Here is a 15,620-nt window from a genome sequence, read left to right as displayed (position 1 = left end):
CTGCCTCCTTTTCAGGGACTACGTGGTGTCTCACCACAGCTTTGCTGTGGCTGCAGTCCTGCAAGAGAACCATGCATAAAGCTCTGTATTGCATAGCACTACTAATGGGAACCAAAAAAAAAAGGGAAAAAATGAAAAAAGTGTGCCCTTCTTAGTTCTTGAGACCCAGCTCAGACAGTGATGCATTCAAGAACGCTTGCCTTGCTGCAATGTCTGGATATTTCTTGCTCAATCCATGTGCGAAAGCAAGTCCATTTAAATTTTCAAGTAGCCCCTTCGTTCTCTTCAGACACGTCCAAGCTGAGGTGCAAGAAAGCATCTGCTACTTCCACCTCCCACTCCTTTCCATCCAATCGTTGCTGGGCTTAGCGTTCTTTAACATGTCTCGTTGCAAAATTACAGGAATTTGCCTGTTAAAAAATTCACAAAATGCCAAACAATGACTGGTGTTAGAATTCTCTGCCAAAATATTTATTTTATTTATAGGGCGGGGTTTTTTGGGGTGGTGGTGTGTGCATTGTGTGTGCAAAAAAGAGAGATTTTGCTATTTTTAAGTTATATTGTGTGTTTTTTAAAAAAGGAAATCAGTTTTCCCCTTTCACATGCTGTGTCTGCCTCGGCCCCCACTCCTCACATAATTGAAAAATGATGTTGATTGAAAGATTTTAGTTGTGTGTTTTTTAATTAAAAAAAAATCTGGATACTGTGAGAATCTTGACTCAAAACTGAGCAGCTTTAGAAAAACAAAGTTCTGGCATCCGTGGCAGGAAAAAGCAAAGAACCTCATGCTAAGGGGTTCAAAATACAAGCAAAGCTGTCACTGAAGTCCATCGCTGTTCATTCAGCAAATTTATTTATTTATTTAGTTTCACTCAATATTGCTTTAAGTAGCCTTTAAGGAGCCACTGATAATGGCACCCATGAGCATGTCACGCCACTAACAACAAAAGAGGCGAGTTTCTCTTTACCAAAGAGCTTAGAATCAGAGTTGAAAGGAAATAACACAACAAACCAATTTCCACGCCCTTCCCTTTGCAGGTTGCGAAAGGTGGGGGAATCCATTTCATATAATTTTGAGGTAGGCGAGGTGATACGTAACTCACCAAAAATCCTCCCCGCTCCTTCTGGAAATGGTTTACTCAGGATGTCCTGGAATGCTTATTGTTAATGTGTATTACATTAATAGCCCATCTTTTGCTTAAGGAGCTCAAAGTGGAGTACATGTACTTCCATTTTATGCTCATGGCAGATCTCTTGAGGTAGCTTAAGCTGAGAGACAGTGACTGGCTCAAGGACACCCAGCGAACTTCATAGAAACATTGTGGGCCCCCACAATTCTAGTCCAAATCTCTTAATGGCTACATGATGCTCTGAGGCATTCTCAGAAAACCAAAATGGCGGTCAGCTGCCACAAGGAGCAAAGATGAGCACCTCCTATGCATGGAATTCACCTCCTGGGTTCCCCCAAAAAGGAAGGTCATTTCACCCACAATTTCATGTGCATCTTCCCTAAATGTGGTCAGGAGAACTTGGCACATAAAATAAACCCAGGACAATTTACAACCTGATGTAAGTGAGAGGTAATTAAGGGAGGGGTGGGGAGAATATGCATTTAGTTACATGGAGCTTCCTTTCATTTCAGAAGGTGATGAGGACTAAAAGGGTTAACAGAAGAGGTGGGGTTTGAAGAGGGACTTAGAGAGGCATCTTCACATATGTGCATTGGGATGGAATACTGTAAGGGCAAGCAAATGGTGGCATTGCTTAAAAGAGCAAGTACCACTATATGGCTGAGAATAGTAGGGCTGGAGAAGTAAATGTTATGGAGCAGGGAGCCATTGAGATATGAGTGGAAAGAGCCAGGGAAGAAGAAGGCCATGGAGTAGCTTGAGTAGACCCAGTGGAATAACTTGTTAGTTATACTTAACTTCAGGTCTGTTCATTTCAATGAGTCTGCTCAAAGCATTACTAAATCTGTTTTTGTTTGTTTGTTTGTTTGTTTGTTTGTTTGTTTGTTAGGAATATTATAAGTATAGTTAGATAAGTGTTTGTTAAGATTTTTGTGTTTTATTTTGTTATTTTTTGTAGTTTTTGTAGTTTTGTAGTGTTATGTAGTGTTTTGTGTTTGTTGTTTTATTGTTGTTTTATTAAAATTTAATAAATTCCTATAAAAACAACAACAAAGCATTACTAAATCTGGCCCAAACAGTTTGTGCTGGATTTGGGACAAGGTCTGCCCTGGCATTAGGCAGAGTGAGGAGGTACCTTCAAACAACAGGTGCTGGAGAGTGGGTACGTTGTTGGAGGACAAAGATAGGTTGAGGCCATGTACCTCCTCTGCATCTTCTAAGCGAGACTGGAGGGTACAGGCCAATTGCCAATGATGAAATAAGATCCAACTATCAATCTGGTTAGCTTCAACAATTTCAATATTGCTCATTGGTTTTAAAATGTGGATTTTTTCCTGTTCTTAATTTTTTTATGATATTGTTATTAATTGTAAAAAGGTAAAGGTAAAGGGACCCCTGACCATTAGGTCCAGTTGCAGATGACACTGGTGTTGCGGCACTCATCTCGCTTTATTGGCCAAGGGAACCGGCATACAGCTTCCGGGTCATGTGGCCAGCATGACTAAGCCGCTTATGGCAAACCAGAGCAGTGCACGGAAACACCGTTTACCTTCCTGCCAAAGCGGTACCTATTTATCTAACTGCACTTTTATGTGCTTTCGAACTGCTAGGTTGGCAGGAGCAGGGACTGAACAACGGGAACTCACCCCATCGTGGGGATTTGAACTGCTGACCTTCTGACTGGCAAGCCCTAGGCTCTGTGGTTTAACCCACAGCGCCACCTGCGTCCCTGTTATTAATTGTAGGTTTTATTAATAGTTTAATTAATAAAAACAATATTCCAATTTCTAGAGAAACAGATTACCACTCTCACATTTATAGCTCTAACATTATATTTTATGTATGTGAACCACTTTATTTTATATTAAGCACTACATGTTTTATTTGTATATAAAGAAGATTTAAATCAGGCATTCTGTGCTCATTGACTTCTCCAACAGAAGTTAAATTTTTACTGGATTATTTTGTACAGTGATCTATTACACTTGGTACAAAAAGTAGGGATGTCATATCCAGTATGTAGGTAAAACTACATGCATTTCAGAAGCCCCAAATCTGTGATTTTGACCAAAGAAATGGAGCAACCAGTTGCTAGACATTTAGGTTCTGAGAAAAACAGTCTGTCAGACTTACTGAAAATTGTTATAGAGATACTAGCAGACCTAACCATGTTAGCAAAGAGGATTTCTGGATGTAGAAACTCAACACATTAATATTGCAAGGTCTCAGCCTGGAGAGTAGTACCAGCATCACTTAGCTCCAACAGATGAAGCCCTCCTGAGCATGCCATCCTCAAAGCTCTGTAACTCACACATTGGAAACTTCATAATTTCATTTTCATTAGAGCACTTGATTATGGCAGATTTTGCCACATCATTTTATTTAAAATAAAAAAAACTGTGTAGAGATTGTAAACATACACATTCCTAATGGTTGGGAAATTTGCCAGAGTAAGGTCAGAAAAAGGATGGAACCCCAGGTAAAAACAGGATAACAAAGCCTATCCCTAGCAAAAGAAAACAACTAGCTTTCTTAAAGTTATGTTTTCTTACAAATCACTTCTAAAATCAGATTTCAGAATGAGGGAGACCAATCTCACAAGCACAGCTACAGTAGTTTTAATGTTATAGTTCTGTCTCCTTGTCACATATATTTCACTTCTCCCTTGTGTAACTTCCACACTGGACCTCGGGGTTGAAGGAGGGTGGGATTTGGGGGTCATCAATATTTCACTGGAGAGCCATTCAGACAGATGCCTTGATTAAATTGCCAAAGGCATCTCTCAGCATCTCAGGTCCTGGAAGCCTCCCTCTGGATTCCTTAGCTCCAAACAAGCACATCAGATCCTTCCTAATGAATCTTAATTAAATGTGAAGCAGCAATTACTCTTGATTTTGCCTCAACAGCAAATAATCAAGGGAACTGGAGAGAGGACCAAAACCCAAATAACCATCTGGGAAAGACACCACTCTAGACTAAGCATTCTCAGTCCACCAGACAGTGGGAAAATGGAAAAATACAAGGCTAGGGTTACAAATGACGTAGCTGTTCTTTAATGGCTATATAAAATGGAGGGTGAAATTCTCCATAATGAAGAGATTCAGTGCACGGCTCAAGTACTTGCTTAACTCCCGTTGGGATTTATTTACGTGTGTAGGGTAAAGCATACTGCATAGTTAAGTTCCTGACAATGGTCTTGTGCACAAGGAGTTTGGAGAAAGGTTCCTTTGATTCCATCCAAGCCTCGTTGAATTTTATGGGGGTGGGCGAACTCAAGTTGATTTATACTTGGGGCTATTTCTTGTCTTTTAGGAGTTGCAGATGTGGCTTTAAAGCCCGGTGATGGTTTTCAGGGGGAACACCCTTATGCTCCTCTTTCTACTTGAAGAGTTCAAGCAGTTCAAACATGGAGTTTCCAGGAAAATTGATGGTGACATTATAGGAACAAGCTTGGCTTCCCTACCAGCCACCCTCACCCCTGTCGTAACAAAAGGAAGGTGGGAAAGAACAGCTCCCCCCCCCCCCCGCATGGCATGCTGTAGGAACTTTCAGGAGGAGCTTCTAATCTCCTGGTCAGCAACCAGTTTTCCCAAAAGGCCTCTTTTAAAAGGACCAGGAATAGGCATACTTAAAAGTAAGCATGTATAGCATGCGATCAGTGGGACTAACTCTCTAACCATGCTTAGGACTGCAGCCGCTGAATAGCTGTGTCGCTATCCATTGCCCTGCATTGATTCTTCACCTCATGTCTCAGGGCTGATTTCACAGTTGCATTGACGGCAGCATCAAGCACACACTTTCATGTGTGAATGTTATAGAAATCCAGCAGTGGATAAAGAACTTCACATCACTTCACTGCAGGGAGTAGCCAGCATTATATTACATTTCCATATTTCGCAACTCTGGTCAATGGCTATGTTGGCTCTGGCTTGTGGGAGCTAGAGACCAACAACACTGGGAAGGCACCACATTGGGGTTATGTCTAGCCCTCTGGTGATCTTAACACCCAGGAGGGTTTGTAGGGAAAGAGGTGGTCTTTAAAATCAGTGGCCAAGTCCACAAAAAGTTAATGCATATAATGTGTGCAAGAAGGGAACGCAGTGACTGGGGAAGCCCAGCTGGCCCAAATCCTAAGGCCTGTGCATTGAGCATGGATGACTAAAGAGGAGCACTTACACATAAGCAGCTGGTCAGCCACAATAAATCCATCAACATCAGCTGGTGGGAGCTGGCAAAGCCTGCAGCACGGCCCCTGTATCCTGCTTACCGCATGAAAGGGACTTTGGTCATGCTTTAAAAGGTAAAGGTACCCCTGACCGTTAGGTCCAGTCGCGAACGACTCTGGGGTTGCGGCACTCATCTCACTCTATAGGCCAAGGGAGCCGGCGTTTGTCTGCAGACAGCTTCCGGGTCATGTGGCCAGCATGACTAAGCCGCTTCTGGCGAACCAGAGCAGCACACGGAAACACTGTTTACCTTCCCGCTGGAGCAGTACATATTTATCTACTTGCACTTTTTTTGAACTGCTAGGTGGGCAGGAGCTGGGACCGAACAACGGGAGCTGACCCCGTCATGGGGATTCAAACCACCGACCTTCCGATCAGCAAGCCCTAGGCTCTGTGGTTTAGACCACAGCGCCACCCGCGTCCCATTGGTCATGCTTAATTCCTATTAAAATAAACATGACTAGTTAATCCCATTCATTTCAATACAACTTTAATGCGCCTTTCTTGCTATTGGCCATATAATTTAATTTATTGCTAAGGGGATCAATAGCCCGTCTTCATGCTGTGCTCCCATGGTGCCATGCAAAGAATTCAATAATTATTTGGCAAGATGCAGATGGGCAGTCTTCAGTTCCAATCCGTGTCTTGCCCCTTTCTCTTCATCTTCTATTTTTTCCACTTTTCTAATTTCCCTTCTCAGAAGTTAACAACTGACCTATCCTGCTAGAAACACAAGCAACACAAAAATTAGGCAGCATTAAGTCAACAATCATTCTATAAATGAGGAGAGAAAATAAATGGGCAATTCAATAATGTTTAGAACAGCCTAGGAAATGTTATTTTGGCCCCTTTGACTGAGGACTCTGAAGGTCACTTCACACCATATGGCCCTTGGAGGTGAAAGTCCCCAATACACTAAACATGACTCACATTTACACCGCAAAACCGCCTTCCAAGATCACACCAGAAGGGTATAATGCCATTTTGCCAAACACGATGCTCCTTTTAGAACAAAGCTTCTATTTAAAAATTTGCTTACCAAGGTCTTCATAACGTATTTTGTGGCCCATTTCTTTTAAGAATCAGTCAACAGGGCTGACTTCAGTGCTTCACTTGCAAAGCTCCTTAGACAATCAAAGACCAACAAAACTGAAACCCACAAATACATCCATTGTGGTTTCTCCTTACTGATTTTTATTAGTGGTATTATTTGCAATGTAGACCTTTGGGTTGGCTCCAGGCTTTTTCTTTAATAGCTTTATGCAACAGTCCCACGTCTGGTAGTACTTATTGAGCAATCCAGGGTTTAAGATCTCTTACCGAGTATCCCAGATCCACGCCAGCATCCTTAATCTTCATTAAGAGAGTGACTTCTCCGTCCAAGTTCAGGACCTCAGATTCTGAACGTGAATTTATATAGCTTTAAAAATAAACAACTTGGAGCCTCCATCTTGCAAAGTGGCATATACCTAGCCTTTAGCTTTTTTGTTGACCCCAGGGGAATAATTGACGTCACTTAAAGTAGGTTAGAGAAGAAAGCATCATCTGGAATAGATATCTCATTGATGAACTGTAATGGTTTTATAGCACTTATTCAACTCCTCACCCCAAGATTTAGCAAACTCCATCCACCTCATTAACTTCAGATTCTGGGGAAAGGAGAAGAGTCTCCCCCACTCTCCTGCTTCATTGATTTTAGGGTTCTTCAAAACTATCAAGAGTTCATTTTATTACTCTCCCTCTCCACCCACCCACCCCCTTCCATCCCTGAGGCAGTCATGCTTCATGTGTCAGGGTGATTTCTGATAGGGGCAAATAAATGTTCCAAGGTTACAGCAGGATTAGGACAAACATATGGTCCTCCTGCGTAAGATTAAGAAGGGAAGATTTCAGCACACTGGCAAGGACCATAGCTAGACAGGAAAAGTATCACTTCCGTGAATTTTGTATCTAAATTCAAAGTTAATGACCCAAAGACACTGCTTGAAAAGATTTTCAACATGATCGAAGAAGAGAGGGTCTTTGGATAGGTTGCCATATACTGAGTAGCATTGGGAAAGGTTCAAAAGAAAGTCTGCTTTAGAGAAACCAGGTGGAAAACTTCGCTGGTTTTCAAGAGACAATTTGGACCAGTAAATCTAGCAGGAGTTAACAGGAGCCAACAATCCATTCTAGTGTCTTCCACAGTGCCTGGAGTTGAAGATGGGATTCAATTGCCCTATCACTGTATCTAGAACTCACACATCTCCCTATGGGGCAAGATATGCAAGTACATTCTTTGGACATTGCAGAAGCAATGCAGAAACAGAAAATGACTTGCTCCTCCTCATCCCTTTCAAAGATGTAGCATCCAAGTATGTGCTAAGCTAAGGAAATGGCAAATCCTCAATTGCTGGAATGAAGTGCCCAGTTTTACTGTTTTGCTGTCACGCATCAGCACTCTATAACCTTTGTTAAGCGGGAAGAGCATTCTGTAAAGTTCATATGAATAGAAGGAGCTCATTTACTCAAGAGTGAAGCAATTGGAACACCCAAGTCAACATTTTCTAATGTAATATCCCATGGTCTCAAGCAGAAGTCACTCTCAGAAATCTCCGCCTAGGGTTTTTCTAACTCATTTCTGACTATGCTGGCTGGGGCTGGTGGGAGTTGTAGCCCAACAATATCTGGAAGATCACAGGTTTCCCAGACCTAGTCTTGGAAGCCTACCACATTTTTCCCCCACAGCCATTTTAAACTCTGCCTTTTTTCTGTTGACATTACCCGTCAGGGTACATAATTTGAATTACATGCCTCCTACCTTCCTCCTCCTCAATCCTCTCTTTGCATTGCCATATTTCTGCCCACACTTTAGGGCATGGGTAGGCAAACTAAGGCCCGGAGGCTGGATCCTGCCCAAACACTTTCTAAATCCGGCCCACGGACGATCCGGGAATCATCGTGTTTTTACATAAGTAGAATGTGTCCTTTTATTTAAAATGCATCTCTGGGTTATTTGTGGGGCATAGGAATTCATTCTTTTTTTTTTCTTTCAAAATATAGTCCGGCCCCCCACAAGGTCTGAGGGACAGTGGACCGGCCCCCTGCTGAAAAAGTTTGCTGACCCCTGCTTTAAGGTCTCTGTTAGTGTTACTCACTTAATAGTGAAGGAACAAATGCATGGAAAATCACGCTATGTGCTCTTTTCATTTTCCTTGGTGTTTATACCGAGCAGCTTAGTTTAGCTTTTTACACACCTGCAACTGCAACATACTTTGCTGTGGAATGAGAATGATCAGGACTTCAGATGAACATAGGAAGCTTCCATATATACAAAGTAAGACCATTGGTCAACCTCACTCGGTGCTGTCCACGCTGATAGTAGTGAGTCTCCAGGGCTTTTCCCCATCTCCATCTGGAGATGCACATAAATTGAACCTGGGACCTTTCGCATGAGAAACCTGAGTTCTCCATTGAGGTAGGGCCCTCCCCAATCTAACAGCACTATTGATTACCATAGCACGTTCAAGAAATGATGTTAGGGGGTTGCATCTGAAATAGACCCGCTGAAATTCATGGGCATGGCTAACTTAGGTCCATTAATTGCAATGGGTCTACTGGGAGCAGAACATCTCTAGATACAACTCATTGTGTCTAAGTAAGGAGGAGACAGTACCTAGCAAACACTGACATTCCTGACTATCTTTCCCATATCAAGGGTATGCTACCATCATGTTTTGAAAGGAGAAATGAGTGAGGTTAAGGAACCACCTTTGAAGTAGCTCCCCTGCTCCTACTCCCTAAAAGTGTCTCTTAAGTGATAGTCATCCAATGGAAGTGACAACCTGCTCTTCAACAACTAAAAAATATTAATGTCATGTTAGAAGACCAGGGCGAGGTTGGAGAGAAAATTGCAAAACTTTTTAAAAATAAATAAATAAAAGCAGGCAACTGTGTTAAACCTACCACAAGTATGTGAGGGGAAAAAATCAGTAATGCTTGAGGATTGGCAACCACAAAATTCACAGATTTGGTACAGAAAGTTTAATTTGCAATACAGTGTAGTCTATTCTGGAGATTCCATACAAGAACTTCAAAGAGCACTGGCTGAAAAGTACAAGGTTAGTATCTTTTTAAAAATCTTTTTCGTTTTGATTCGATTTAGCACCTATATCTAGCTGGTATAATCAAACTGAAATATTTAGCCTGTAAACTATGAAGAGCAACATACCCACACAGAAAAAGACATGAGATATATTAAATAATGTGGAAGGAGGGAGGGGAAGTGTTTCAGCAGCACAGAGAACTGCAGGGCACAGAGGTATAATAATGTTTTTAGAAAGACGAGGTTTAGAAAACTTACTGCAAGAATATCAACTGTAATAAAAATAGAAGACATTAGAACCAGCAGTTTGTTAGGTGCCAATAAGTAATGGAACCCATAAGAGAAGCAGAAAACGATGCTAAGTTAAGGAGAAAGGGCCTGGTGTTTTTTAGAGGAAATGCTTCCTGACAGACATGACAACAAAGCAGCACCAAAACGGCGATTGTGTGGTCCTCCTTCTTGCTAATAAATCAAACGTCAAAAGGCTGATCTGCAACAAATAAGTAGCCTAAGCCTTTTCCAAGGATTTGTAATACTCTTTCAGCACGGTCCATGCTTTGGGAGCCATGAAGCCTTCAGGAGGATTTTGTCCTTCCTGAGCCATCTTGCGCATGCGAGTTCCTGAAATGAATTCGAAGTCTTCGTGGCTGAAAAGAAAAGCAAAAAACAAAAGAAAGGAGGATGAATCAACAGTTTTGACTAAACCTGGTATTTTAAAAATACAACCGTGATCTGCAAGTGCCCGCTGCTGAGCAGTCTAGACCCTAAGGGCCTTCCATATGTTGTCAGACTACGGATCCCATCAGCAGGGCCAACCATCAGGGAAGAAGTGAGTTTTAGTCCAACATCTGGAGCAGGCTTCCTTAAACTCAGCCCTCCAGATGTTTTGAGACTACAGTTCCCATCATCCCTGACCACCGGTCCTGCTAGCTAGGGATCATGGGAGTTGTAGGTCAAAAACATCTTGAAGGCCGAGTTTGAGTAAGCCTGATCTGGAGGTATGAGGTGCAGGAATTGCTGCTCTACAGCGTCTCTATATGCAGTAATAAATAGAACAAATAGGAAAAACCATATACACAACCTGGACCTGCAATAAAATGTCGCTCTTTGGAATGTTCCTGTTCAGAAGTCCAGCCAGCCATGCCCTTCACCGTATAGCCCATTCCATTTTCCCTTTCTCTTCCCTCTCCAACAGTCAGCTGGCATTCCATGGCCACCAGGCACTCTCAGTTCTTATCGGGCCATTTGGAGGGATTGTCCCACCCCACCCTTTTTTTTTTTTTTTTTTACTTCTGTAACTCTCCGGGTACCCTCCAGCCAGCTGGTGTCTTCCTCTTCAGTGTGGCTGGTGCCGTTTCAACGGCATAAGGATCCACACTTAGATAATAGGTCTGCTGCAAATGTATGTGTTTGTGTGCACATGTGCGCGTACACACACACACACACACAGAGAGAGAGAGAAGATGCCAAGATGAACCATTTGTTCTTCTATACATAATCACCTTATCATAGAATCATAGAGTTGGAAGAGACCACAAGGGCCATCCAGTCCAACCCCCTGCCAAGCAGGAAACACCTTATGAAATTCATTGCTACAGAATGTGATGTAAGAAATCTAAACTACTGGCTTCTTAGAAGGAGCAGAAAAATATAGAGAGTACATATTTATCACAGTGACTCCGATAACTGAAAAAGGGGCTGCTATTCTTGGAAGCAATATCCCTCCAGGTACCAGTGTTGAGACTGAAAAATAAAACAGATGGGCATCAATGCCTGGGTACCCGGCTGACTGCTATGGGAGACAGTATTAGCATGGCAATTATTGGCCTTAAATAAAAGAGTGAAGCCATTTTCCTAGAATGGAAAGTATTTCATTCAGTCAGAAACGTGTTGTTGTTGTTGTTCAGTCGTTCAGTCGTGTCCGACTCTTCGTGACCCCATGGACCAGAGTACGCCAGGCACGCCTATCCTTCACTGCCTCTCGCAGTTTGGCCAAACTCATGTTAGTAGCTTCAAGAACACTGTCCAACCATCAGAAACGTAACATTTATCAAATTGCCAGAATGACCCACGGGGCAAAAACCAGAAATCCAGGTCACCACGAGATCTTTCTTTTTTTAAGTACCTAGATTGAATTTTATTAAAGCAAATTAAAAATAAGGATGCAAAGAGAAAGGAATTTCTGAATCCTCTGAAGCAACAGCGATTAATCCAACAATAAAATGCAATGGCTTTACTTACTCTGTTTACTCAGTTAGCAGCATCTATTTCTTACTCATCCTCTGCTAGCTTGTTTGAAATATAAGCCAAACGCTGACCTCAGTTGGATATGGCTCAGGGTGGTGGTGGTGGTGGGAGGGGGAGAATAGAAGCCAAATGTTTGCTAGGGATCATTCGTCTGTATTAAGCTACACTTAGCAAACAGGGACTACGTTTTTTCTCGCAGTGCATGCAACAGAACAGCGGCATACATCTTTTATTTGATTCAATGGATACAAAGTTGCAATATCCAGTTATTTTGTATGCAATTCAAGGTGGGATTGTTGCAGAACTGCATGAAGAACAGTCCTTGATGATGCCCATCAACTTTTGACTGTGAACAATTTTGAGTTTGTATACTCATACTTTACCTTTTCGAAGCCCATTCATGTCTGGGTTCCTGTTCAAGGCATTTGTTCCCTATCTAAGCAGCAGATTTATAACTCAAGTCATTCTCTCTCTTTCGATTGCAATTCTCTGCTTGTTGAGATCTGGTCCACTCAACTCATTCATCCTTTAAGAACCTTAACAAATAGAGGCTTCCATTATACTCAGGTTGGCTAGATGAGTGTCCGATTTCTCTTTTTAAAATTTCTATGCTATTTAGGAACATTTTTTAAAAAAAATCGTACGATGTTTTTTCTTTTTATAAAGACTTAATATTTCATCACTGACTGCCAATTAGCTACTGGGATAGGTCTGAGGTGCTGGCATTGGTGCACAAAGTCCTATACAGCTTGTAACAAAAAGATCTAAAAGTAGGGTCAGACTTTGGTCTTTCAAATTTCAGCTGTGCCCTGTGCAAGACCAAATCTCTCCCCCCCCCAACCTCTCACCTGCTCAAATCACTATGTCATAGTTGCAGTGACCTGCGGTGTGTTGGCAAACGCTCTTGGGGTGACAGCGAACCCCCCAGGACCTCTGAGCGTCTACCAGTAGGCACATCTCCGGAATGGCATGTCCCTTCACTCCAGAGTGCCTCTCTGCGACACTTCTCATATGAAAAGTGCACACACGTCTTCTGGCATCACACAGCAAGAAGAAGGAAACAGCCGTAGATCTAAACTACGTTTTATTTACATTCTATACAGAGAATCCATAATCACGCCTGTGTTCTCCAAGCTCTGGCAGAACAACCCGTTGCATACTGCAAAAGTGAAAGTACAGCACAGTAACACGCTCAGGCAGAAGAGATATGACAGTCTTCCATTCCCACACTCTTCTCAGACGTCTCATGTGATTTATACTAATCACACTAGCCAGCATCGGCTGCATAAAATCCCAAGATGGTGTCCCCTAGGCTCAGTGCCCAGTGTGGTGGAACCGGTCACACTGCCCTAAATCCACCTCAGCAAAAAGATTGCCTCATCCCCTACATCCCCAACCAATCACTGCATTCTGAAGGAGGAGTCCTGCAGATGCCATCCTGTCATGAGGTCTGTTCTGCACAATCCAGCCTTCAGTGAGGCAGCACCTAACCTTTGGCACTCTCTCCCACTGCATATCAGCCCCATGCCTTTTCTGTTGTCTTTTTGGCACCTGTTAAAAGTCTTCTAAGAACTTTATCCCAGCTGGTATCTGCCTTGGATTTGAATTGGGTTTTATGTATATGCCGTTGTTTTAAACTGTTTTGTTTTTATAACTGTTTTTTAATTTTAAAAAACTGCTTTTACATATGTTATTATATTGTAAACTGTTTCGGGATGTGTAATGGGAAGCAATTCATAAACGGAAAAGATAAAGGTTTTTGAAAAAACCTAATCTCATAGTGTCAATCATTAAAATGTAGAGGATCGGAAAGAGCAAAGTTTATGTTTCTCTTTGGCTTCAAAACAATACGCACCATGCAGGATTGAGCCAAACGCCCTTCTAGCCTGGTGTCCTGTTTCCTACACTGGGCAATCAGATGCCCCCCAAGCAGGGCACATAAGCAACAGCTTTGCCATTCCGATGTCATCCAGCTAGCAGTCAGCGGCATACAGCCTCCACAAAATGCGTTCCCGCTTGAGTTTCCATGGCTAATAGCCACTGATAAGAGATTTCTGATCTGGCTAATCATGACGTCTTGTGGAATACAGTGGTACCTTGGGTTAAGAACTTAATTCGTTCCGGAGGTCCGTTCTTAACCTGAGGTACCACTTTAGCTAATGGGGCCTCCAGCTGCCGCTGCGCCACCACCGCACGATTTCTGTTCTCATCCTGAAGCAAAGTTCTTAACCCAAGGTACTATTTCTGGGTTAGCGGAGTCTGTAACCTGAAGCGTCTGTAACCCGAGGTACCACTGTACAGAACTCTGTATATTATGTACTGCATTTGAAGAACTACTTTATCTCTTCTGGTCTGAATCCATTTAGTCTGGCTGGATAATAAGAGGTTTATTAAAACAGGAAAGAGTGAAAGCTACTTGCAAGAGTTTTTAGTCCTGGGTTTTTTCTTCTTCCTCACCAGGGCACGTTTTCCCCTTTCTGCTTGCACAATTCTGCTTGTCAGTCATTCCTGCCATCCTTGGCTAAGCAGTAGTACACATTCTAGCTGAGCTATCAAATTCTGAATGCACAGCACGTGTTTATCTAACTAAGCTAAAGGCCCCTCCTGCTAAACTGTAGCCATCAGTCAAGAAGCATGCGTGTGGCAACCACCTCTCATTCTCTTGGGCTAACAACATACTGTATGCTCCAAAAGCGGAGATAAACTTCCTAGAGCTATACAAAAACTCTGCAAGGGATAAAGGGACATCAGATATTGCAAAGACGCAGAACTATTAACTTCGCCAAAGGGACTTCTCTTGAGTTTTTTACGAGACACATTTCCATGCTGATCAATGCTTGTTCTGAGCAGCGCCCTGTGGCTAAATTGTACAGTAGTCTTCCAATAAAAGCTTATGAATCTGTACACCACCAAAACAATATGGCAGACTTGCCAAGTCTTGTCTCATAATATTTACCCATCCTCACATGGCCAAATACATGTACTCTTTAAAAAAAAAATTTTTTTAAATAGGCCAGATGTTCTTTCATCATATGCAGTCTGATAACTGGCCAAACTCGTGTGTGTGTGTGTGTGTGTGTGTGTGTGTTTTACTGGGAAATTTTCATCACAATCAATGTTTTCAATACTTCAAAAGCCCTCCTGCTGTATTTATTGCCTGCATCGTCCAGAAGTCTTGACAAAGTGCTACCTACAAAATTGCGGAACAGGCTGTCAATTGATACTCCAAGAACGAGTCTAGGACTCTGGGAAGACTAAACCCATTTTAACTTTCCCCTTGTGAAACATTCCCTATGCACACTCCTTCCCAATTTTCCACTTTGCGCATCAGGCCTGCAAAAAATAAATGGATGGTGCCTGCCAAGGTTTCCAAAACGTCTTTCAGATTCAAATACAAATGGCACTGGGTGAGAGGAAGGGGAAGAGAAGAACAGACAATCTGTATCGTGCTCTGGGGCCGCTGCTTGTCTCTACAGGCAATAAACTGCTCCATCGTTGCATTTTGTTTAATCAAAAATTCCTCAAGTGACAATACCCATATTTATGTAGAAGATTTGAGCATGACCTGCTGTCTGGCACAGGAAATGGAATAATAAAAGGCTACAAGTTTGTTCTGTTCCGACTTTTTGATTAAAAGAAGGGAAAGGAGGCCAATCAAAGCCTTATATTCCCCCAGAGTGCCAAGCTGGGAGGGGGGGGCTGTCAGCTGGCATGCTTCCCTTTTGAAGGGGGATTTAAAGCGCCGCTCCCTAGGCACCTTCTTCTGAGAATCTTTCACCCTACATCTGCACTTCATGCTGCAGACACCATTCCAAATGGGAGTTCTGCTTTCACGTCTTGCCAGCCATCTTCTTTCCAATCCAGCTACAGTAAACACATCGGCACAGCCTAATTAATTAAGAACCACTTGGAAGCTTTTGCCCAGCTGCATGC

The 15,620-nt window shown here is 42.5% G+C and overlaps 1 protein-coding gene across 2 annotated transcripts in view; it reads right to left on the bottom strand.

The window, feature by feature from the left end:
- Positions 1-9,360: 9,360 nt before the first annotated feature.
- Positions 9,361-15,620, bottom strand: part of PAPSS1 (3'-phosphoadenosine 5'-phosphosulfate synthase 1) — a 49,347-nt gene continuing 43,087 nt past the window's right edge. For both annotated transcript variants that reach the window (XM_033160299.1, XM_033160300.1), the window contains exon 12: positions 9,361-10,087. In XM_033160299.1, coding sequence (XP_033016190.1) covers positions 9,949-10,087 — 139 coding nt within the window. In that variant the 3' untranslated portion in view covers positions 9,361-9,948. The remainder of the gene's footprint in view (positions 10,088-15,620) is intronic.

The sequence above is a fragment of the Lacerta agilis genome, chromosome 9, assembly GCF_009819535.1.
Source record: "Lacerta agilis isolate rLacAgi1 chromosome 9, rLacAgi1.pri, whole genome shotgun sequence".
NCBI classification, from domain to species: Eukaryota; Metazoa; Chordata; class Lepidosauria; order Squamata; family Lacertidae; genus Lacerta; species Lacerta agilis.
Note: the sequence above shows the minus strand (reverse complement) of the source record. Positions and strands in the feature narration are given on the sequence as shown.